Source organism: Aphanomyces astaci, assembly GCF_000520075.1.
Source record: "Aphanomyces astaci strain APO3 unplaced genomic scaffold supercont1.13, whole genome shotgun sequence".
Taxonomy (NCBI): domain Eukaryota; phylum Oomycota; class Saprolegniomycetes; order Saprolegniales; family Verrucalvaceae; genus Aphanomyces; species Aphanomyces astaci.
Genome location: NW_009798276.1, coordinates 475,124 through 500,326, shown reverse-complemented (window position 1 = coordinate 500,326; position 25,203 = coordinate 475,124). Strand labels below are relative to the sequence as shown.

At 53.1% G+C, this 25,203-nt stretch overlaps 3 protein-coding genes across 3 annotated transcripts; all 3 read right to left on the bottom strand.

The window, feature by feature from the left end:
• Positions 1-20: 20 nt before the first annotated feature.
• On the bottom strand, positions 21-7,974 carry H257_06620 (hypothetical protein; the record flags this gene model as incomplete). Its single annotated transcript, XM_009831905.1, has 15 exons — positions 21-1,273; positions 1,321-1,839; positions 1,901-2,318; positions 2,369-3,445; positions 3,501-3,986; positions 4,043-4,512; positions 4,571-5,463; positions 5,517-5,809; positions 5,876-6,294; positions 6,346-6,418; positions 6,473-6,736; positions 6,781-7,048; positions 7,097-7,150; positions 7,196-7,350; positions 7,405-7,974. 15 exons carry the CDS (start codon positions 7,972-7,974, stop codon positions 21-23), a joined length of 7,212 nt encoding a protein of 2,403 aa, XP_009830207.1.
• Positions 7,975-8,257: 283 nt separating this feature from the next.
• On the bottom strand, positions 8,258-16,518 carry H257_06619 (hypothetical protein; the record flags this gene model as incomplete). Its single annotated transcript, XM_009831904.1, has 15 exons — positions 8,258-9,732; positions 9,816-10,338; positions 10,393-10,806; positions 10,875-11,939; positions 11,986-12,471; positions 12,520-12,995; positions 13,061-13,950; positions 14,000-14,292; positions 14,339-14,437; positions 14,464-14,915; positions 14,979-15,051; positions 15,111-15,386; positions 15,439-15,691; positions 15,736-15,926; positions 15,970-16,518. 15 exons carry the CDS (start codon positions 16,516-16,518, stop codon positions 8,258-8,260), a joined length of 7,515 nt encoding a protein of 2,504 aa, XP_009830206.1.
• A 278-nt stretch (positions 16,519-16,796) lies between these two features.
• Positions 16,797-25,090, bottom strand: H257_06618 (hypothetical protein). Its single transcript, XM_009831903.1, has 15 exons — positions 24,436-25,090; positions 24,170-24,381; positions 23,863-24,115; positions 23,530-23,805; positions 23,411-23,483; positions 23,014-23,357; positions 22,802-22,945; positions 22,458-22,750; positions 21,501-22,402; positions 20,963-21,432; positions 20,391-20,876; positions 19,226-20,344; positions 18,758-19,165; positions 18,155-18,677; positions 16,797-18,035 (listed from the first exon to the last, which is right to left on the bottom strand). Exons 1-15 carry the CDS (start codon positions 25,054-25,056, stop codon positions 16,840-16,842), a joined length of 7,320 nt encoding a protein of 2,439 aa, XP_009830205.1. The 5' UTR covers positions 25,057-25,090; the 3' UTR covers positions 16,797-16,839.
• Positions 25,091-25,203: the final 113 nt, after the last annotated feature.

The following is a 25,203-nucleotide window of genomic DNA, read 5'->3' as shown; positions in this document are numbered from 1 at the left end:
CACTTGGAAACATTGTCCAATTAGTTGGTCGTCGATGTGGTTGTCGGTGTCTGGGCCATGGTTCCAGCGTCACTAACGACTGGTGGGTTGGTTGATGTGCCTTGTGCGGCTTGAACAACACGAATGATCTTGGGTGTGCTTTGACTAGACTTCATGCCTGTTTGTACCGGTTTGTGTCGTTTGCGCTGGTGGTTGATGGTGTCCATGGTTGTATTGTGCTGGCCTCCCCGCACTGGGTCCGGCGCGCGCCACCGCTCGGTGCAATCGAGTGCGGCCTCCGATTTCGTATGAGACAACTTCACAAGTTGCCGGGCGTGAGGTTCGACCGTATTTGAATCGCATTGAATCGACCCCCCCTCTCGGTCGCGTCTAGGCAATCGCATGACATGGCCCGAACGCTTCTCTAGTGGGGACGACGGTCCCGTGTCGTTTTCTCGCTGGGTTTGCAGCGGCTTGGACGTCGAAGGACGGGCGACGCTGTGGAAAGACGAGCTCATGCCCAATCCAGTCATGGACGACGCGTGTGGCGGAGCAGACACGGTGTTGTTTCGACGACGCGGCAGCACTGACAAGACAAACTCACGCAAACGCGGGGTTTTCGGGTCCTCTGGAGGTGGTTCATTTGGTGTTTTGAGGTGCATGATGCTGGGTAAATGGAACGACAAGTGGGTATTGTCGTGCATGAGTGAAGAACACTTGTTACACAACACTTGGCGACATTGCTTGCAATAAATATGCGATAACGTGGCTTCGCAATGCTGGCACATGGAAATCGAGTCTAGCGCGTACCCCCCCAATTGGTGAACATGCGGCGGAAGAAACAGCTTGGTGAAATGGCCCAACATGATTTCCGCCACGTCCGGGGTCATGGGGCTGAGCGTTCGCAACGTCGACGCCATGTCCATCATGCAGTTGCAGATCATTTGACCGAGGGACCCCTTGTCGTACGCCAACCGGTACTTGAAGCTCTTCTGGTACGTTGCAACACCCCTCGCGACGCGGCACCCCTCTTTTGTTTGCAGCGTTTCGTTCATCGTGTTTAAAAAATCATCGGCCGTCAGCGCCAGCAAGTCGCACGCGCGGAGCGTCACGGCCGAATAGTGGCGGACGGTGGACGCCATGAGGCCTTCGTCGCCAAAGAACTGTCCTTCTTCGAACCGAGATGGCATAAAGTTGGGCAAGGTCGACACCGTCATGACTGTGCCACTCGACACAAAGTACATGGTGTGACCAATGTTGCCCTGGATAATCACCGACTCGCCCGCGGGGTACCCTACATAGCATCTTGAAGTGAGGATAGGTGTGTAGATGGGTCCGTACCTTGAAACGTCAAGCGTCGCACCAGTTTGTGGATGATGGGGTCGATGCCTCGTTGGTGGACTAACGGACGAATGTACCGCACGGAAAAACGCGATAGACTTCGGCGCGAGATTTCAAATATGGCCTGTCCTCGGATGCGCAGTGGGAGCTGCTCCAGGATCGCTTGGTAGTTGACGCCATCTTGAAACGACCACCAGTACGACAGGTAGTTGTGGATGCGGGCGTGGAGGTGGGTGTCGACCACGCTCTTGTTTTTCCGAGCCAAATAGTCCATGACGTTCATCTGGTTGATCTTGAAGTCGACTTCGTTTTGAATCAGGTATATGCACAGTGTCGAGCCTTCCCCAATTACATACCCCATGACAAAGATCCCCACCACGTGCATGATGAGATTGAACGCATACTGCAACGGCGCCGACGGCTCGTACACCATCCCCACCCCCGTGTACATGTTGACCGCATAGTACAAGCACCGAGCGAACCGATGCATTAAAAACAACATGTCAAACCTGGCAGACGCTGGCGGCGACTAGACCAACCAAAACAAGAAAGTTAGAAATCCACAAGTCAGTGGTTAGACAAGGGCGTACCGCAAAGTACGCCACAGGAAGCGACGACTCCCACACTGAACTAAACCCCAGAATCGACGCCATCCCAAAGTACGCACACGCGGTCCAGTAGCAAACGATGCAATAGTACAACGCCAGCAGCTTGATGCGGTTCAGTTCGTGGGACATGCTGAATCGCTGCAGCTCTCGAAACACGTGGTTGAGTTGCCTTAATTTGATCATTCGAACCAGACGCCAGGGGACGCCACCGCCCCCAAAGGTCGCGAGCGCAGAATCCAGTGGCAGCACGACCAGAATGTCCAGTGCGAGGCCGACGCGGGTGGGGTGGGGAATGCGGTCGTAAAACTCAAACGACGCGGGCTTCTCGATGATGTGATACTTGAACCACATGTCAAACACAAACACGATCGTCGCTGCAACGTCCAGCCCCTATGATTACCGTGAAGGAGGGAATGTTTGGTTTCATTGTGTGTATGTACCATAACCACAGCGGCGCCTGCGCTCGGACCCGCAGCCGCTCCAAAGGTAACGACGTAGGGCTCCCGCATGGCCACATACAACAACGTGCATCGAACCAACTGCAAGTAGGCGCGGTAGAATGGCGACTGAACTTCGATGGCTGTGACCATCGACTTGGTGTTACGTAGCCACAAGACCACCGACTCTGCTAAGTGCCTGCCAGTGCTGACGACGCGTAGGACGAAACTGTTTACTTTGCTGCACTCGACGGGGGTTGAACTCGCGGGCGAGGAGGAAGTGTTGGTAGTGGGCGCCTGCTCGGACGATGGCGGCTCCACGACAGATGGTCCCATGCGCTGGTTGTTTTTGTGTTGTCGGATGTTGTAGATCTCTTCGACGACTTGAATCACCTTGACTTTCCATTCCGGGTACTGGACGAACACAGACTCCATGTGAGTGCGGGAGAGTTTGAATAGTGTGCAGAATGTATTGGCTTGGATTGTTGCCATGCGGGGCTGGTCGGAAAACAGCGACCGCTCTCCAAAGAAAGACCCCGTGTGCAGCTCGGCCACCTTGTTGCCCATGTGCGACGACTCGTACGTGAGCGAGTTGTGCACCGACACTGTGTCTCGGTCCGTGTGAGACACGTACACATTCAAGCACCCAACAAACACAAAGTACATGTCGATGCCGACGTCGTACTGGTGGCACACAACTTCGTGCCGCGTCACCAGAACCTGCGTCAAGTGCCGGACAAGGGAGCGGGCGACGTTTGAGTTGTCCATTTCGTCCTGAAAGAACGGCACCTTTTTCAGCATGGGGGTCAATAGGAACAGCCGAATGTCGCCGACAAGGTTGGGCGGCAAACTGTGGGTCAGCACGTGCTCTTCGTGGATGCTGTGGAACAACCGGTAAAAGTAAAAGTGCTGGATCTTGGTCTTGACGTCGTCGGTAAAGTCAAAGTAAGTCGTGAGTTTGCGCACGTAAATCAAGTTGCTGTAAAACAGTTGGTTGTTGCCGTCCATGACTAGGGCAATGTCGAGGAGATTGCCCACGACATACGCCAGCAAAAACACGCCCGCCGTTTGTACGACCATCTACAACGTTAATAAATATATCATTGCATGCAACTGACACGTGGGATTCGAGTACCGTAAAGACGCATTCAAAGGGCGTGGCAGGGTATTCCCCCTTGTTGAACCCGAGCAACACCCCCAGTCCCCAATACAACGCCCTCGTGTACTTGAACGTCAGGGACATGCCGTTGTTGGTCAAGTGCTTATCTTTGCTTGGTAGCCACGTATCGTTTCCGAATCGACAGTCGTCTCCTTGACCCCATATTGTCAACGGAAAGCTCGCACACCCGTACCACGCACAGCCAATGTAATGCGCGAGCAAGTAGACGAAAAACACCAACTTGAGCACGCGGATGTGAATGTTGATGGCAAAAAAGTACGCCTCCACCTTTTCGATTAGCGCCGGCAACTTGAGTAGACGCACCAATTTGTTGAGGTTCCACACTTCGGATTGATGAGGCAAGTACACATTGATGCAATCCAACGGCAAGATGGCCACCACGTCCAACACAAATGTGACCGAGTGGTGGTAATGGCTTCGTATCTTTTTCAAGTCTGTCACCTATCACGAGTGAGCCCCAAGCCACCTACATATCCGGTTGATATACATGTATGTACCTTGTTGCCAAACGAGTAGTACCCAGTGCGCGTCTTCAGCACGATATCCATGAGGAAAAACACTTCGATGGCAACTGCGTAGAAGTTGCGCCCTTGCACTCCAACGATTGCGAACCCAAACGCAAAGAAATATGGAACCCCCACGACTTGCATTGCCAGGACTGCAACGTGCAGCGTTTCCCACAGCATCATGAAAGTTGAGTTGGGGTCCACGACGCCATGCTGTCCGTTCTGGGACATGGCAGCCAACTCGGACTGATCCAGCAATCGCGCCATGGCTCTGTGCTCAGCCAGAAGCTTGTACTCCTTTTTCAACAAGCCATGACAAAACGTCGGATATTCGTCCGTGATCGCAGCCAACGTGTCTTGACTCACACGCGCGACTACACTAGCGTCTCGAGCCACGGCGTTGTCCGTGTGCACATTGCACGCGCCGTCCAGGACAAGACTCGAGCAGCCAAATATCTCGCCTGCATGGAGCACATGAATATTCGACATCACCGCATTCCATCGATGTGGCTTGCTTACCTGGCCTGACGTATCGTTGCGGCAGCCCCGTCAATGTGGGTGATAACATGACGTCGCCCGCCAACAGCACGAGCAGCGAGTCGGCGTACTCACCTTGGTTGTACACTAACTCGCCTTGGGCGTACAAGTTGACGACGATGTTGTCGAGAAACATATCACAAACTCGTTCGAAATGGGGGCCCATGCCGTCCATGAGCTCGATCACGTCGAGGACAGGCGCACACACGAATCCGTAAATGTCGCGCCGGATCGTGTTGGGCAGTTCCCCCAACAACTCGTTGATGTTGGCCCCTCGGTGGGCGCTCCACCAAAAGTCCAAGTACGCCGACACGCGGCTTCGAACCTGTTGCGGGAGCTTTTCCTTTCGGAAGAAATGCATCATCTGGGACCGCAGCGTCAAAAACTGCATCTGCTCCACGGCCGACGCCGTCACGCACTTTTGCACGTCATCGATGAGCAACGAGATGAGCAGCAAGCCACATAGCATTAGACCCAGGGCCAAGGCGAATTCCTCGAGCGTCTCTGGTTCCAACACGCGTCCGAGGTCTGTTAAACACACGGAGCCGTACTGAAGCGCACGAGTATACTGCCGCAGGATGAATTCATTCACAAGGGGGTCCTCCAACGGCACAAATTGGGCTCCGTCCATGTACGTGTACCCGAGCAAGTCGCCCGTATTGTTGGAAATAATCTTTTGGAGCTCAATGGTTTTGGGGGGGAGCCAGCCGTGTTGGCTGATGCCGTAGCCCAGAGATAGCGTTAATGCGTGCGCCATGCACCCAGCAATGTGATAGCACATCAGCAACCCCATGCCAAGAAGAACAATGCGCTTCCGACTGTCGATGCGGACAAACAGACTCACTTCGTCGAGCTCATCATTCAAGCGGAGGACCCTAACACAACAATTCTGTTGAACGATCCATTCATTTCTCTTCAATCAACGTACCGCAGCAAACGGAAGACTCGAAATTGGACGTGAAGCGATGGACGGACAACCCAAAGAGGGATCGTCGACGCCAAGTCCAACAGAAACGTTGTTTGGTAGTAGTGCTGGGCACACTTGACCGTATCCTCGACGTGCTCGGCTTCGTGGACGTAGGTTAAGTTGAACTTGCCATATATATCCAGCCACAGAATGGCATCAGCTATCGTGTTCAGCACGAAAACGGACACGGGGTATCCCACCAACTCAAACGCATTCACAAATGGCACCACCACGACGTTGTACCCCGTCGTAGCCTACAGCCAGCCAGCCAGCCATGACCGATGAATACATTCAAGTGAAGTACAATATTCTCAGCTTACCATGACACAAAGCAACCACACAAGCCGCAGCGTCGACTTGCGAGATATGGCAGTCTTCAAAAGACATCGGTGCAAGACGAATTTGATCGTCGGGCTCTTTCCACCAACTTGTTCACTTTGCCCATCTGCAAACTCCCCCAGGGGTCCCACGAAGCGCTTGCTCATGCGCCGTTGCGTGGCTTGTTGCTTCGTCGACCCTTCCGTCGGGCTCGAGTGTTCGTCGATATGGAACACCGCTGCTCCGGTGGACTTTGTCAGGCTTCGCTGTTGGATGAGTTTGCTGCTGTTCTTGCGCTGTTCGTCGGCAATGGACGACACACAGCTTAGGATTTGGCTTTCACACTCAGGGTATCCCTGCATGACCATGCGCACGCGAGCCCGCGATAGCCGCTGGAGGATGCAAAATGTCGTCGCTACAACTACACGAAAATGGACATGTCAACCAAAATGGGTAACCTCCAAGATTGTACCGTCGGCACTTCTAATTTGGTTCATGAAAATGGCCTGTTCGCCAAAGTAATGACCGCTTCGAAGCTCTCGCAGCTAAAACACAACGATTGAGCCAACAAACTGAACTTGCCGAAACATCAAAAACACCTTGATGTCATCGACGAGAATGACCAGAACACCCGACTGTACAAAGTACATGTCTTCGCCTTCCTCGTCCTTTCGGCATACGATGTAGTTGGTCGGCACTGACTGCGTTTCCATCAAGTCGATCAGGGCACGAATGAACGCGGCGCGGCAATATTTAAAGAAAGGCACGCCTGTGACCATGTCCTTGAGTGCGGCGTACTTGATGTCTTTGGCAATGGACGGACACAATAGCTGCATCGTGTGACGGTCGTTGACTTCGCCGCTCTTGAATCCATTCTAGCCAATGTGAATCGTGCATCCGACGCAACGTCAACACTATGTACCTCGAAATACTCGACCGCTCGCGATTGAATGTCCATAGGGACTTGGTGGTACGACAAGATGTACCGCAGTTGATTGCGCTTGGCATCGAATTCTTGGGTGCTGTTGGCGTCGCACTTGGAAATCATAAACAACGTGCCGCAAATGTACACAAAGAGGAGAAACCCGGAGATCATGACTGCCAGCATAAACAGCGTTTGCATCAACGTTCGCGGCACTTGGCCTTCGACACACTTGGACACGAGCCCAAGGGACCTAACCCCGACCTGTGAACACACCAGGGCAAAAACTAGACGGATGTACCAAAAGAGGGCAGCCAGATACTCTGTCAAGAGCTGTGAAGTGTGTTGGTCGTCGCTGGAATCGGAACTCAATCGCCGCCGCCTTCGTTCGTGCGTTGACGTTGAAAAGTCGTGCATTTTCCACGCGTCTTCGTCTTTGGATGGATCGACCAATTTGCCAAACGAGGCATAAACACAAGCCATGACGTGGCACGAAAAGTACACGACCACCACAGCTTTGACGACTTTGCACAGTTTGTAGTAGCGCGCAAATACCTACCGGGTTGCCGACATGTCCCGACTTGATACAGAAATAAAACACATTGGTACCTTGTCAAAGGTCAACGTGTACGCAGGCACTTTACGGAGCCGAAGCAGCTTGTTGAGTAGGCCAAGTCCACACGGTTGGGTGGATGCCAGTGCCGGAATGATCGTATTGATCGGAACCAGTGCAAGTAAGTCGAGTGGAAATCCCCACGACATCAAATAGTACCGCCTTATGAACTTGACATCCCGAATAGGGTCCCCAAACAGATAAAACCGCGAATGCATATGTACGTAGACGTCGACCACAAAGAACACTTCACCGGCCGTCGCAAGCATTTGAAGCCATGTCTTGCGGCAAATAGCTGGGTTGAGCTGACTAAACGACACTAGCAGGGGCACGAGCCACGCGTCGTACAATACCAGGGCTAGCAAGAACGTATGCCACATCTGAACCTTGCTCGAGTCGGGGTCGAACGTGCTGGACGACTTGTACAAAATCTCCCACGTCAACTTGCCTCGCCGAATGTCGGAAATGCTGTCCATGGTGTCTGTGTCGGCTAACATGGTGGGGGCCACACGCCCGTTTGACCTGGCCGTACTCTTGCGTGCAGACGACACAACCTTGAAGCTCATGGAACGTACACGTATGAGTATAGTGTTCAAGATGGTTTCGTCGCATGCAAATAGATGGAGGTGGCCGTTTCAGGCCGAAACCGCGCGCATCTCGAAAAATGCCCATTGTCCATGAAGTGTAACCGTGGTAATTGGCCATACATGCGAAATAGATTGCCATTGTTCGAATTCGGTACCGTTGCAAGATCCCTGACACGATCCTATAATAGTACGTTGATGGCCGCATACATAGCTCAACTTTGGGTGTTATTATCGGTTGGAAATTAGATTCGTATGGACCGACCTACTCTATCGACGGCTCTTGCATTTCTGCATCCACGCTGACGTTTTTAGCCAGAGGCGCCAGGTGAACATTCTTGTGGTCGTGCGCTGGACCTGCGTTGCCCAGGAGCTGTACCGCAGGTCCTTTGACTGGTCCATTTTGTGGACTTCGTGGAAAAATCGGTTGCTTGTCATTGGTACCATGCGTGTTCGAGGGATCATCACTGCATACCACTTGGTTTGAGCGTTGTGCGAGACATCGTGGAATAGCTCCCACCTGTTCAATTGCGCCTGGTTGAACCCCCGGTGCAGCCTGGATGGGCAGTGGTGCTGTGGTAGACGCAAGTAAACTGTTCAAGTGCTGAATTGCATCGATGCTTGCCCTTCGTCGAGCCGCCGCCGACATGTCGAGGGGCTTGCTCTCTCGAGCAGAACTCCCTTGGCTTTGGAGTACACGACACCGGGGCCCCTTTTTGCGATTTAGACGTCCTATTTCGTGCAAGTTGAAGCTTTTGGAAAGCGCCGAGTGGTGGTGGTGGCGGATGTGCTTGACATGTCGTCGGGGCACATCGCGAGATTTGGACGACGGGCTCACGTCCAACGACCCCGAGATCATTTCGTTGGAGACGTGAATCACGTGGGATGTCGCTGGTTCTACGCGTCCTTGCCGTTGTTGCAGAAGCTTGTACAAAAAATCGTACACACTCGAGGAGGGGGGGTGGCTGGTCACGAGTTTCAACTGACCATGGGGTGTCATTTTGGGACTTGTTGGAAATTGGGGTGTAGGTGGGAGGTCGCTCGTAGGTGGCGCGTGGAGCATTGAGATTCTCTTGGTATGGTACGAATAGTACGAGTTGTCGTGGATGGAGCACGTGCAGTGTGCACAAAGGACTTGGTGGCACAGAGGACAGTATCGGTCGGCGGTTCGGTCTTCGCAATACTGACACATTGGAGCCGATAAAGGGCCACTTGGATGGACGTTCTTGTTGTCCATTGCGATGGCTCCATCTTCACTGTACATGAACAAACCAACAAAGTTTCCAAACATCGCGTTCGCGACTTCAAACTCCATCACCTTCAAGTACTTGAGGTCCGCAGCTTTCCGAACAAGTTCGTCGCACACCAGCCGGCCAACGTGGGGCTTGGGGATTTGGCGTCCCTGTGGATCGTTGTGCTTCGTCTCATTCTGTTTTGACAGCCGAAGGGCAACGCCAGTCGCCACCGTGCAGCATTCCAACAGGCGGGGGTGCTCGTGCAATGCCGCGAGAAAGTCGACGGCGGACAACGCAAGCAAGTCGCACGCCCGCAGCGTCACGACCGAATAGTGGCGCGTGGTGCTGTCAAGCAGCCCGTCGTCGCCAAAGTACTGACTATCGTCGTACCGCACCGAGACGAAGGTCGGGTTTGTGGACACTGTCATGAGAGCTCCTGTCGACACAAAGTACATGGTGTGGCCAATGTTGCCCTGGACGATCACTGACTCCCCCGTGGGGTAACCTACCATGCAACCATTTCAAGCCCCATCGACCTCGACGGTGAAGAAGATAAGTAGCGAGGAGTGGTTTGAAGATGCAAGGTACCTTCATACACCAACCGATGGGCGATGCTATGCATGATAGGGTCGACACCGCCCATTAGGGTATTATGGTGCACCAGAGGACGGATGTATCGCAACGCAAACCGGGACAAGCTCTTGCGCGCAAGGTCAATGTTGGCTTGGCCCCGAATGCGACGCGGCAGCTGGTCCAGAATCGTCTGGTATGGGACGCCGTTTTGAAACGTCCACCAATACGACATATACTTGTGGATACGCGAATGCAACACGACATCCACGCGCTTGCGCGAGAGGAAGTCCATGACGTGCATCTGGTTGATTTTGAAGTCGACTTCGTTCTGGATGAGGTAGATGCATAGGGTGGAGCCTTCGCCAATCACGTATCCCATCACAAACACCCCAAACACAGACAGGACACAGTGGAATGCAAACTGCAAACTTGCCACGGGTTCGTACACGCGACCGGACCCCGTATAAAAATTCGCCGCGTAAAAAAAGCAGCGAGCGTATTGATGTATCGAAAACAGCACGTCCGCATGGCCCGTCGACTGTATGTATATATCAGTGCCACATCTAGGTGTAGGTGGTTGAACAGGATAAACACGTACGTTGAAGTACTGAATGGGAAGTGACGAATTCCACGACGAGCTGAACCCCACGACGGTCGTCAGTCCAAAGTACGCGCACGCCGTCCAGTACCCAATAACGTAGTAGTACAAGGCGAGAGTTTTCAGCCGGTTCATCTCGTACGACATGCTAAAGCGTTGGAGCTCGCCAATCACATACGTGAGTTGGCGGAGCTTGAGGAAGCGGTTCAGCCGCCACACATAGGCGTGGGTGGTAAAGGCAGCAAACGCATAATCCAGCGGCAGGATGGCGACGATGTCCAGGGTCATCCCCTTGCTGTCGTAGTGGTATCGGTGCTCGTAAAACTCTCGCGACGACGTTGTTTCTACGACGTGAAACTTGAACCAAATGTCGCACCCAAACACCATGTCCGTGACGACGTCCAACACCTAGGTGCAATATATTGATCGTTTCATCATCCTCTGACGACCAAGGACAGGCAGGAGGATGTACATACCGTTATGGCAATGGTAATGGACCTGCTGTCGTGCCCGTGCCCAAATGTAATCAAGTACGGCACACTCAACGCTATGTACAGCAACGCCAGACACAGTACCATCAAAAACCAGCGATATGGAGGCGATTGCATTTCAATCGACATGACGTGGCGTCTCCAGCGTTGGGCCCACGGCACGACCCGGACCGTCCTCACGTGGTCATCTTCGAATGCTGACGACAAATTGTGAATGGAGCAGCCGCTAGGTGGTTTCGAATGGGGGCTACGGTGCAGGGGGGGTGGGTTATCATGCATCTTGCGGGTCGTGGCTTCGCTGGCCAAGCGTCCGCGATACACCTTTTCCTGTGCTTCGTACATTCTTGCCACGATTTGCAGCACTTTCGACTTCCACTCGGGGTGCTGGGCAAACACAGACTCCAAATGCGTGCGCGACAGCCGGTACAACGTGCAAAACGTCTTGGCTTCGATCGACGCGTTCCGCGGCTGGTCGGAAAAGAGCGACTTCTCCCCGAAAAACGACCCAGCGGCGATTTCTGTCACTTTGGTGCCGCGGCTGCTGACGGACATGCCGTCGATGCTGGCAGCGGTGGTAGTCGAGTGTTGGTCGGACGCAACGTACACTTCCAAGCACCCCGTAAACACAAAGTACATTTCGACACCGATTTCGTGCTGCCGACAGACGACTTCGTGACGAGTTACGAGCACTTGGGTGAGCTGGCGCACCAGCGACCGCGTGATGTTGGAGCTGGCGGCCTCGTGCTGGAAAAACGGCACCTTGTTGAGCATGGGCGTGAGCAGGAAGAGCCGGATGTCGGCAACGAGCGACTGCGGCAGACACTTCGTCAAAATGTGCTCTTCGTGGATGCTGTGAAACAAGCGGTAAAAGTAAAAGTGCTGGATTTTGGTCTTGACGTCGTCGGAAAAGGCAAAGTATGTCGTGAGTTTGCGCACAAAGTTCAGGTTGCTGTAAAAGATGCGGTTGTTGCCTTCCGTGACTTGAACTATATCGAGGAGGTTGCCCACGACATATGCCAACAAGAACACGCCGATCGTTTGGACGACAATCTACAACAAACGTCAAAGTGAAGTCGCGGGGCGTTTATGGACGTACCGTAAACACATATTCCGCCACGAGTTGAGGGTACTCGCCCTTGTAAAACCCAAGCAAGAGGCCCAATCCCCAAAACAAAACACGGGCGTACTTGTATATCTCGGACTCGTGATGGTCGGCAATGTCCATGTCCTTGTCCGGGAGCCACGGATACGTTCCAAACTGTGAGTTGCCGCCGTAGCCCATGACGGAGGCTAAATCGCTGGCAAAGTTGTACCACGTACATCCAATGAAATGCGCCAGCAGGAAGATGTAGAACACGAGTTTGAACACTCGAATGGGAATGCTCACTTTGAAATAGTGCCGTTCAAGCATGTCAAACCGCGCCGGTAGTTGGAACAACCGCAACAACTTGTTTGTGTTGAACCACTCGAGTCGCCGGGGAACAAATGCATTGGCAACATCGACGGGGAGGACTGCTAGCACATCAAGGACAAACGTCATTGACGACATGTATCGGCGTCGAATCGCGGATCGGTTGGTAATCTAACCATATATCCTTAGAACCGAGGACAGAATGAATAATATAAGTACCTTGTTCCCAAACGAGTAGTACCCCGTGCGCATTTTCAGGGCAACGTCCACAACGAATAGCGTCTCCACCACCATCGACACGACGTCGCGGATGTCGAGGCCAGGGGTTTGGAACCCAAACGCCATCAAGTATGGCACCCGCACGACTTGGAACACCATGCCCACGAAGAGGACAGTCTCCCACACGATGGAAAACGTAGAATCAGGATCGATCGTGCCATTTCTCTTCTGTCCGGACAGCGCGGCCAACTCGGTTTGTGCAAGCAACCGTGTCATGGCTCGGTGCTCGGCGAGCAATTTCTGCTCCTTTCGCAAGAACGTGGTGCAGAACGACGGGTACTTTGCGTTCAACACCTGAATCGTGGGTCTATCCACCAGCGCAACCACACATGCGGTGCGTGCAATAGCATTTTCAACGTGCACAGTGCTACCCCCCACGTTGCCCATGTACAAACTCGAACAGCCAAATATTTCGCCTACAGAACAAATATGAGCACCTACGAATGGAAAACAGAAAGGCACGGACCTGGCTTGACATAACGTAGAGGCATCGCTTTCGACGATCGAGTATTGGCCACCAACACGATATCCCCCACGAGCAGAATGTACATGGCGTCGGCGCTGTCACCTCGATGGTACATAACCTCCCCTTGGCCGAACAGTTGAATGACGACGTTGTCCAGGAAGATGCCGCACGCGCGGTCCAAGAGGGGGGGATTGATGCCAATGACTTGCTCGATCACGTTCAACGCCGGGGCACAGATGGACCCGATGATTTCGCGGCGAATGCTGTTGGGCACTTCCTTCAACAAGTCGTTGATGTTGGCGCCGCGGTGGACACTCCACCAAAAGTCCATGGACGATGCCACGCGCCGATGGATGTCTCCGGGGACGTTTTGTTTGTGCAAGAAGTGCATGATGCGCGACCGCAGCGACAAAAACTCCATGTGATCAATGTCCGACGCTGTCACACGCTTTTGCACTTCGTCGATCACGATCGAAATGACCAGCATGCCGCTCAGCATGAGCACGATCGCGAGCACGAATTCCCACAGCGTCTCGGGTTCGAGCGTCAGCCCCAGACTGGTCAGGCACACGGCGCCATACTGCAACGCCCGAAGGTACTGTTTGAGGAGGATATGGTTGACAAGGGGGTCGTCCACGGCGACCAACACAGTTCTGTCCAAGTAGTTGTATCCTGCTAGCGCACCCGTTGTAACATTCCACACTGGCTGGAGATAGAGGGAGTTTGGAGGGAGCCACCCGTGGGCGTGCGTACCATAGCCCAACACAAACGTCAGCGAATGCGCCATGCAACCTGCAATGTGGTAGCACATGAAGAGCCCAATGCCGAGCAGGACAATGCGCTTTCGACTGTCAATAGACACGAAGTGCTCGAGTTCGTGCAGGTTGGAATGCAACCAAAAGCACCTGATACAAAAGCAATCACACAAGGACGAAGCAAAAGGCGGGGTCATACCGTAAGAGGCGCGTGAAACGGACGAGCGTGTGGTGCGAAGGGCAGAAGATCCACCATGGAAACGCACACAGCACGTCGAATCGAAACGTTGACCGCCAGTACCGTTGCGCGCACATGGTAGTGTCAAGGATGTGTTCGGCTTCGACAATGTACGACAAATTGAAGTTCAAATACATGTCCACCCATAACACAGCGTCCGCCACGGTGTTTAGGGCGAGGATGTGTCTGGGATATCCCACGAGCTGAAATGCATTGACCATTGGCACGGTGACTGTGTTGTACATGGTTGTGACCTACACGTCCCATATAAACGATCGTGACACTCGATAGCAATTGTACCATGAGGCTACATAGCCATACAAAGCGACATTTGGACTTTCGATGGATGGCAGTGAATAACAGCAGCCCCCGACGGTTCCATTTCCGCGACCGTAGTTGCTGGTGCCACCACCACAACCACTCACGCTTTTCGTGCAAATTACCCTACAATAAAACCCATGAGGCAATGCATATGATCTCGCCGGACGCACCTCTTCTGGGGACACATGCATCGACTTTTTGAACTCAATGAAATGCGTGCTGGACTGTCGGCTGCCGGTTTGATGTGTAGGCGCGGGCTTGGCAATCACGAGAGACGACTTGGTGGTGGACTCTGCGACACTGGTTTGAGTGACCATGTGATTCTTGGCGCTGCCCAAGTGCTGCCTTAGCGTACTCCAGCTCACGATGGCTTTGACTCCCCGTCTGACCTTTTTGTTTTGCTTGGTTTCGGCACTGTTGGCGTCGGCATCGCGTTCAGCCAAGAGTGTCTTCACACAGTTCATGATTTCCGACTCGATTTGCGGATACGCACGCAAGACTCGGTGAATATGACTGCGGGAGAGTTTGTGCAAGATGCAAAACGTTGCCGTGGCCACTATTGACATGGATGATTCGAAACACCTGGACACCACCACGACCGCCACGAATTAGTTAGTACCTGTGGTCGACCGCACTTGATTCGAAAACAGCGATAGCTCTCCAATGAACCCCCCCTTTCGAATTTCGCGCACCTAGTACAGAGAAATCAACGAGGATGATATTTAAACAAGTCGATGAGGATTTCGCGCACCTTGGCATCATTGAGAAGAACCACGAGCACCCCGGACTGCACAATATACATACCATCTTCTTGATCGCCCACCTTGCTCACGATAAAGTTGGTTGGTAGCGATTGCGTCTCCATCAAGTCGATGAGGGCTCGGATCACCACTGCACTGCAACACTTGAAAAAAGGTACGTTGGATGTCATGGTTTTGAGCAGGGAAAACTTGATGTCCTTGGAGATCGATGGACACAGCAACTTCATGGTATGTCGATCGTTGGCTTCGCCACTCTTGAAGCCATTCTAATGGCCGTGAATACACACATATATTCGACAAGCCGTTAAACACACACACCTCCAAGTATTCGACTGCGCGTTCTTGAATCGACTTGGGCACTTGGTGAAAGGATAAAGTGTGCCGCAGCTGGCTTATCTTGGCATTGAACCGCTCGGTGCTGTTGGAATCGCACTTGGAAATCATAAACAACGTGCCGCAGATGTACACAAAGAGGAGGAAGCCACCCAACATGACCACCAACGTAAACACATTTTGGGCCAATGTGCGCGGAATTTCACCCTCAAAGCTCTTGGAGACGAGCCCCAAAGACCTGCCAGTTCGCCGTTAGTTGTTAATGTTGACGTCAAGACATACCAGAAAAGCGCTGAGAAGTATGTGGTCGGCAAATCGTTGTGTCCGGAATCCGCCGTCAAGTGCAATCTCCAGTCGTCTTCATCGGGAGTCGTTCCAAACGCTCCATAGATAGACGCCATAACGTGGCAAAAGTAGTAAATGACAACCACAGCTTTGACGACTTTGCAAAACGTAAAGTATCGAGCCAAGACCTGCAAGTTCATTATGGCTCAACATCTGCAAAGTTCGATATACCTTGTCGAATGCAAGGGTATACACGGGCAGTTTGCGGAGTCGTATGAGTTTGTTGACGAGGAATACGCCGCGACTGCTCCAGAAAATCAACGAGAGAGGCACAATGGCGATTGCATCGACAACAAAAGTCCACGAGCGCAGATATCGCCTCCGGGAGCTCTTTGCATTTCGAATCAAGTTGCCCATATCGTAGTAGCCCGTCCGTGATTGCACAACCATGTCGACAGCAAACGGAATGTCAAAGGCACAGGTGATACCCATGAGCCACGACCCATGCTGGAGTTCTGGATGCACGTCTTCAAAGCATACGAGGAATGGAATCGTCCACGCCTGAACCAGGACGCTCAGCAGCAGCCCCACCTCCCACACCAGCATCGCAAACGCATCGGGATCTATGGTACCCGTTTTGGTGTATGTGACTTCCCACGACAGCTTGCCGCGGCGGAGCGTAAAGCTATCTCCTGCACTGGGGTGTTCGCCTTGAGCCAAAGGCGCGACTTTGTTTGAAGGCTTGGACACGCCATCATGGTCGACCACGTTGCCGGTCATGTCGGACGCTTCTTGGTCTCGCGGCCGTTAAATATACGAAACCGCAAACGGGTGCAGGTGGGTAGTAAGTTCTTAGGGGCCCATTTCGTTGTTTGCTTGTGGACTATTATTGTACTAGCGTTACTACTACGAACATAAGTCAACACAGAGCTTTGACATTGCAGATGTCGTAAAGTTCTTGTGTTGCGACACGTCACGAATCCCATGGTCGCATGTTAGACACCACTGCATCACTACAGTATACGAGGCAATGCAGATGCAGTAAATCATGAAGATGCTTCACGCAATCACACTATTTGCGGTGTTTTTGTTCATTCGTAGCTAGTTTATTGGTGTCGTCCCTTCGGTGTTCACTTGCAGCGAATTCAAGCGAAGCGAGTCGGTGGCTCCGTCCATGACGATTTCCACGGGCGGCTGGGGAAGGGGGGCGACAATCAATCCCGCTACAGGACCTGTCACAGCATTCGTTGGTTCGGATGGTGCAGGGTTCAGGACCAGCGATGGCCTGTTCAACAAGTCGCGTTTGAACTCCTCGACGACTTTGTTATCGATCATGTGGCCGGGGGCGATGGGGGGCGGGGATCGAGGCATCGAGTGTTTCCGAGACCCTCTGCGCGAGTTGGCGCGTTGCAGGTCCTTGAGGGTGCCTTTCCGAGTGTCTGCCTCCACCAACATGGACCTGGTGATTTGAATGCTCCGTTTGGATCGCTTGGACACGTCGCTGTTTTCGCCGTCGACTGCGAGGTGGGATGGCATCACGACGTGGTCGTTCTTGAGCACTTGCAGCGACTGCACGATGCGCATGATTCGATAGCCACTCGATTTCCGCTGAGATTCGGGTGGCAGCAACGTTGCAGTGTGCAGTTTTGTGATGGTGTCCACATGCTGAGCAAAGTGGGTATTTTCGTGGATATGGCGCGAGCATTCGTCGCACAATGCCTGTGGACACAGGTTGCAATACACGGTCGCCTGGACGTCCTCGCAATGCTGACACAGCGCTTGCGTGTCATGCTGCTGCATGTTTGCACCGTCGTCGTACACCATGTTGTCGGGCATTTGGCGGACAAAGAGCCGCAAAAAGTGCCGAAACATGACTTCGGCGCGATCGATGGACGGAATCCTGACAAAGCGCAACCCCGATTTCTTTCGCTCCATCATGTTGTATACAAAGTTCCCCACGTCGCTCGCGCCATGCAAATCCTTCAGCGAAATGTTATGGTTGGCAATCGTGTCCCACGCGATTCCCACGCACTCTGCAAATCGCGGGTGCTCACTGAGCGCCACAAGGAAGTCAATGGAGGAAAGCGCGAGCAGGTCACACGCGCGGAGTGTCACGACAGAGTGCCGGCAAAAGCTCGAGGCGAGGAAACCTTCCTCGCCAAAAAACTGACCGTCGACATATCGTGTCGAGCAGAAATCAGGGGTTGGCGACGCCGTGATCAAATTGCCCTTGGAGACAAAGTACATGGTCTGGCCAATGTTGCCTTGGACGATCACCGATTCGCCCGCCGGGTAGCCTACACGTATCACGGTTCAACATAACAGTTGAGAAGGGTAGGTACCCTCCAATCGAATTGGTCAAATCTTAATGCAATTGAAACATTAAATTCCACGGCAAAGTGACGTTTGGGCGCACCTTCAAAGACCAAGCGATGCACAATGCTGTGCATGACCGGGTCCAAACCCATAGACTCGTCGCACAAGGGCCGAATGTATCGCATGGAAAACCGAGCCAAGCTCAACCGCGCCATTTGAATGTATGCTTGGGAGCGAATGCGCGGCGGCAATTGTTCGAGGATCGACTGGTATGCCACCCCTTGTTGCGTGGACCACCAGTATGACAGGTACATGTGCACTCTGGAATGCACCGATCGGTCCATGCGTTTGCGCACCAAGAACTCCATGATGTTCATCTGGTTGATCTTGAACTCGACTTCGTTCTGGATGAGGTAAATGCATAGCGTCGACGCTTCGCCGATAACATACCCCATCAAAAACACACCAAACACAGACACAAGGTACAACACCAAGAAGTCCAAGATCGCATGGGGCTCGTACACAAGGCCAACACCCGTGTACATGGTCGCCGAGTAGTAAAAACAGCGCAGGAACTGGTGAAAGGCAAACCCAACATTGTACTCGTCGGCATGGTTTTGCGACTACAATCCCAGATATGAGTGTGTACATATATATATATATATATATATATATCGTTGTTGTAGATTGCAACAATACGTACATTGAAGTACTCAACCGGGAGCGACGAGTTCCACTCGGCACTAAACCCCACGACGATTGTCAACCCAAAATACGCACACGCAGTCCAGTAGCAAATGATGAAATAGTACAGCGCCAGCAATTTGAGGCGATTCACTTCATACGACATGCTAAAGCGATGGATTTCGCTGATCGTGTGGGTCAGTTGACGGAGCTTTATAAAGCGGTTCACACGGAGCACGGCAGAATTCGATACGACCGACGAAAACAAGTAGTCCAGTGGCAGTAGTGTCAGAACGTCCAGCACGACGTCGGCTCGGTCGCGTGTGATGCGGTGCTCGTAAAACTCCCGAGATGCCACCGTCTCCACCACATTGCGCTTGAACCATATGTCGTACGCGAACACGACGTCCGTGGCCACGTCCAACACCTACAAGCGTTACATTTGGGTGGTAAACATATGTCGTCAAGAATGATATATGCGACATACCAATACGACCAGCGAGATGGTCGACATCTTTCGATCGCGGCCAAACGTGACAAAATACGGCACGCTGAGCGCCGTGTACAAGAGCGACACGCTTAGAAAGTTCAAGTACCGTGTGTAAAACGGAGATTGCACTTCGACGAGTTTTAGCTGGTTGAGGGTCCGGTGCATCCACGATTGCAAAGCGGAGGATGATGATGACGTGGCAGCGCCAGTGGCGGCGGCATGGTCATCCGAATCCCCCTTGGACGCCGACTGCCGACCTCCCAAAATGCGGTGAAACCGCCCGTTGTTCGTGCTGTGGTCGTGGTCGTCGTACGGGCTCTGGTGACTATTGGTGGCCCGCCCAACGCCCTCGCTGTCGACACGCGCCTTCTCTTGCTTGTCTTGATCGATTTTGGCTTGCTGTTTTTCGTAGATGGCGCTCACAATGTCCATGACTTTGCCCTTCCACTCGGGGTGTTGGACAAACACCGATTCCAAGTGCTTTCTCGACAATCGATACAACGTGCAAAATGTCTTGGCTTGAATCGACGCGTTGCGCGGTTGGTCAGAAAAGAGCGACTTCTCCCCAAAGAACGACCCCGCCTGGAGCTCGTTTACTTTGAGCCCTCGATGGGGCGAGCCTACTTCGTGGAACCCGTCCGACACGGCCGAGGCGGTCGTCACCACAAACACTTCGAGGCAGCCCGTGAAAATGAAGTACATTTCAACGCCAATCTCGTTTTGCCGGCACACGACTTCACCGCGGGTGACTAGAATTTGATACAAAAGCCGAACGAGCGACCGCGTGACGGTCGAGTTGGCGTTCTCGTCGCGAAAGAACGGCACTTTGTTGAGCATGGGCGTGAGCAGGAACAGCCGGATGTCGGCAACGAGCGACGGCGCCAAGCAGTGCGCCAACACGTGCTCTTCGTGGATGCTGTGAAAGAGCCGGTAAAAATAAAAGTGCTGGATCTTGGCCTGGACGTCGGGTGTAAAGTCAAAATACGTTATGAGTTTGCGCACGTAGTTGAGGTTGCTAAAAAACTCGCGGTTGTTGCCTTCCATCACTTGGACAATGTCGAGCAAGTTGCCCACAACGTACGCCAACAAGAACACACCAATCGTTTGAACGATCATCTACAACCGTTGGTTTTGAAGGGTCGACAGAAGAATGCCAGCGTACCGTGTACATGTATTCGAGCACGGTTTCGGGGAACTGCCCGGGTTCAAAGCCAAGCAGGAGCCCGAGACCCCAGTACAGCGCGTGCGAGTACTTCCAAAACGTCGAGTGATCCGTGTTGTTCAGGTCGAGCTTCTTGCCAGGGAGCCACGGATCGTGTCCGAACTGCGTTTCTTGAATGAACCCAAAGAACGTCGACGCATTGCTGGCAAAGTTGTACCACATACAGCCAATGTAATGCGCCAACAAGTAAATGTAAAACACGAGCTTGAACACACGGATTTGGATGTTGATCGTGTAGTAGTGCCGCTCCAGATGTTCAATCTGCGACGAGAGTTTGAACAGCCGAAGCAACTTGTTGATGTTCCACGCCTCGGATCGCGTCGCGCGAGAGATATTCACCAAGTTGAGGGGCATCACCGCCACCACGTCGATGAAGAAGTTGAGCGACCGCAGGTACCGCTGCCGAATGCGCACCACGTCCATGACCTGCAACGCACGAAATTGAAGTTCAAAGTGGAACATAAATGATATATCGTGTTGAAGTTCAAAGTGGAAAATGATATATACAGTACCTTGTTACCGTAATAATCGTACCCCGTGCGCGTTTTCAGCACAATGTCTGCGAGAAAGCACGTTTCAAGCAGGATGGAGATGCCGTCGGACGGTCCAATCCCTTCCTCACTAAACCCGAATGCCATGTAGAACGGCACCCCGATGCTCTGGAACACCATCCCAAAAAACAGAAGCGTCTCCCAAAACAGGGAAAAGTTCGAGTCGGGGTTGATTGCCGCCGGCATCTTCGTCTTGCCCATCGACACTAGTTCCTGGGGGTCCAATAACTTGGACATGGCGCGATGTTCTCCAAATCGCTTGATCTCCCGGTGCAAAAGCGACGAGCAGAACGTCGGGAACGTGTGGTCTATGAGCAACAGCGTGGACCGACTCACCATTGCAATCACACACGCGCTTCGAGCTAGTGCTTGGTCGCTGTGCACAACGTTCTCGTTGTCCAATTCCAGGCTCGACACGCCAAAGAAATCACCTAAAACATCGAATTTATTTTTCAGACCACCACACCAGTTTCGTTTTGTTAAGTGACGTAAATTATACCGTGTTTGAGCGCTCGAACGGGTCGAGTGGCCGAGCTGCGGGGGTTGTGGCCGACTCCGCATTGTCCGACCAGCAGGATGAACAGCGTGTCGGCGCTGTCGCCTCGCCGGTAGATCACTTCCCCTTGTCCGTACAAGTGAATGACCAAGTTGTCGAGGAGAAGCCCCGTCACCCGCTCGATGTTTCCCCCGATTTTGTCCATGCGTTGAATCACATCGAGCACGGGGGAGCAAACGAATTTGTAAATCTCGCGCTGCAAGCTGTTGGGCAACTCGCCTAACAATTCGTTGATGTTGGCGCCACGGTGGGCACTCCACCAAAAGTCCAAGTACGATGACACGCGCCGATGCATGTCCAATGGGGCCTTTTGCTTTTGCAAAAAGTGAAGGATGCGCGATCGTGTGGACAAAAACTCCATCTGTTCAATCGCGGACGCGGTCACTCGCTTTTGCACTTCGTCGATGATGATCGAAATCAGCAGCATGCCGCACAACATGAGCACAAACGCCAAGATGAACTCCCACAGGTTTTCCGGCTCGAGCGTACGCCCCAGGTTGGTCAAGCACACGGCACCATACTGCAGCGCCCGAAAGTACTGCTCGAGCACAATGTGGTGGACGAACGGGTCCCCCACCGCCACGAAGCGGGCGCCGTCCATGTAGTCGTACCCGACGAGGTCGCCGGTCGTGGCATTGATAATTGGTTCGAGTTGGAGGGACTTGGGGGGCAGCCACCCGTGGCCACTGGCATCAAAGCCCATCACGTACACGAGGGAATGGGCCATGCACCCTGCGATGTGGTAGCACAGGAACAGCCCCACGCCCAGCACGAAAATGCGCCGCCGGCTGTTGATGCGGATGAACAGCGACACTTCTTCAAGCTCGTCGTTGAACGTGTAAAACCTACATAGATAATGAATTGACTTGGCCGATTGACTGACAAAACCGAAAATTGTACCGAAGCATCCGCACAAAGCGAAACTTGAGGTGGAGATGCGGGTATAGAACCCACAATGGCAGTGCACACATGACATCAAAGTAGAAGGACGTGTGCAGGTAGTGCCGGGCGCATTTGGCCGTGTCCATGATTTGCTCGGCTTCTTCGACAAACGACAAATTGAACTTGCCGTAGATATCCAAGTACAACACGACATCTGCCAATGTGTTGAGGACGAGGATCGACACCGGGTACCCCAGCAGCTGAAACGTGTTGAGCAGGGCCACCATGAACACGTTGTACAGGGTCGTGGCCTATCTCGAGTTGTGAGTGGCCAATTCGACAGGTCAGGACACTGGTGCTACCATGATACAGAACAACCAAACCAGGCGCAGGCGAGACTTGCGATTGATGGCTGATGGCATCAACAGTTGCTTCCAGTGCAAAATCCGAGTCGACCGACGCAAATACGCCTTGACGGATGCAACGGGGTGTTCTCGTAAAACAAACTACCCACCACCATACAATATGATACAGTTGTGTCCCCGATATTGAACCATACGATGCATGTTCGTACATGGCTTGCCGGTCGTATGTCGTTGGAGGTCGGGGACACCAGAATGTTGTCGACAAACCGGTGGCTCATCCGCCGAGAGCTGGCCGCAGACCCCTGGTCGCCGCCGCCCCCTCTTAGGTCCTTCTTGACAAAGTTCTCGTACGCTTGGGCTCGCTTGGTGACCGTTTCCGGACGCATGGAACTCACGCGTCGTCTTGCGACTCGGTCGTTCTGAAGGTCCATTTCCTGCAACAGCGCTTTCACGCAGGCCAGAATTTGCGTCTCAAACTGGGGATACGCCCGCAACACCCGACGAACGTGCGACCGCGACAGCTTGTGCACAATGCAAAACGTGGATGTGACCACTGCAGATATACGGTGTCACAACACGACATGTACACCCACGCGATGGACGTACCGTTGGCCGTTCGCACTTGGTTGGTAAACAGCGACAACTCGCCAAAGAATCCTCCCTTGCGCAACTCTCGCACCTATGCACAGTCGACGTCATAAGGTGCTGCTAAGGATGATATGTACTTTGATCTCGTTGATGAGGACGGCCAGCACCCCTGACTGGACAAAGTACATCTCTTCCCCTTGCTCGCCTTTGCTGCACACGAGGTAATTTGTGGGGAGGGACTGCGTTTCCATCAAGTCGATCAACGCGCGTGTGAAGGCGGCGTTGCAGCATTTGAAAAACGGCACGTTGGCCACCATGGACTTGAGCAATGTGAACTTGACGTCTTTGGCAATCGACGGACACAGCAGCTTCATCGTGTTGCGGTCGTTGGCGTCGCCGCTCTTGAAGCCGTTCTACTTGTTCGTGAGGTCACATTCGTGTCGAACCTGTTGAATAGAACGTCGTCGTACCTCCAAGAACTCCATCGCACGCTCCTGGATGTCGTGTGGGACATGGTGAAACGACAAGACATACCGCAGCTGATTCAACTTGGCGTCAAAGCGTTCGGCGCTGTTGGCATCACACTTGGAGATCATAAACAACGTGCCGCAAATGTACACAAAGAGGAGAAACCCGCCCATGGTTACGACCGCCATGAAGATCGACTGCAGCAACGTCCTCGGTATTTCCCCCTCTAAACACTTGGACACAAGACCAAGCGACCTAGAATACCGAGATTTTAAAGGGTTTACACGTTGAAGGGGGGGCGTGACCTACCAGAAGAGGGCGGCAAAGTACTCTGTGGGCAGCCGATGGTGCCCTTCCTCCGAGTGATCGCGGATCTTCCACACGTCGTCTTCGGCGAGGTCGCCGCGGTCACCCGTGGCCTTTCCAAACGACACGTACAGACACGCCAAGTAGTGGCAGCTGTAGAACGACACCACGACCACTTTCACGACTTTGCAAAACTTAAAGTGCATGGCAAACACCTAAGGATGTTGGCAAAAAATGAGCTCCCGTTTGATCTCCAAATTGCGTTGCACCTTGTCAAAATCCAACGTGTACGCTGGTATACGTCGCAAGCGCAGCAGTTTGTTGAGAAGCACCAAGCCACACGACGCAGCGTGGTTGGTGGACGGAACGATGGAGAAGAACGGCAGTGGAATCAACGCGAGTACGTCGATGGGGAATTGGTATGACGACATGTACCGCCGACGGGTGCTGGCTGGAGATCGCACGAGGTCGCCTGCAATGTAGTACCCTGTGTGCATCTGCACATAGATGTCCGCGATGAAGAAGAACTCAAACGCCATCAGGGCTGTGGTGAGCCATGCTTCGTGGCAAATATCTGGATTGATCACGTCGAAGCACAGTACCAGAGGGACAACCCATGCGTCGTACAGCACGACGAACAGCAGCCACGTGTTCCATATTGACGCTTGCATCGAGTCTGGGTCAAACGTTTTGGTCTTGTGCCGGTTGATTTGCCACGACAGCGACCCTTGCTCGAGCACGAAGCTGCCAAAGCTCTCTGCGTCCACGGTGCGACTAAACCGACGGGGCACCAAATTCCCCAGCGAACGGTGCACGCGACTGGTGGAAGTGGAGGAGACGGTTGGAAGCTCCATCGTGGCTGCCGGTCGAACGCTGGACCGCGCTCCCATGACGCAACTGCGACAACCCGTTCGAAGTTCAGCGGTTTCTTCACGCGATGAAACCGTTTCTAAAGGACTACTACTAGTAAACCGTTTCAGCGTTTATATGGTACATACTTGTACGAGCGTGTTGTCAAGTAGAAAAATGATATAGGT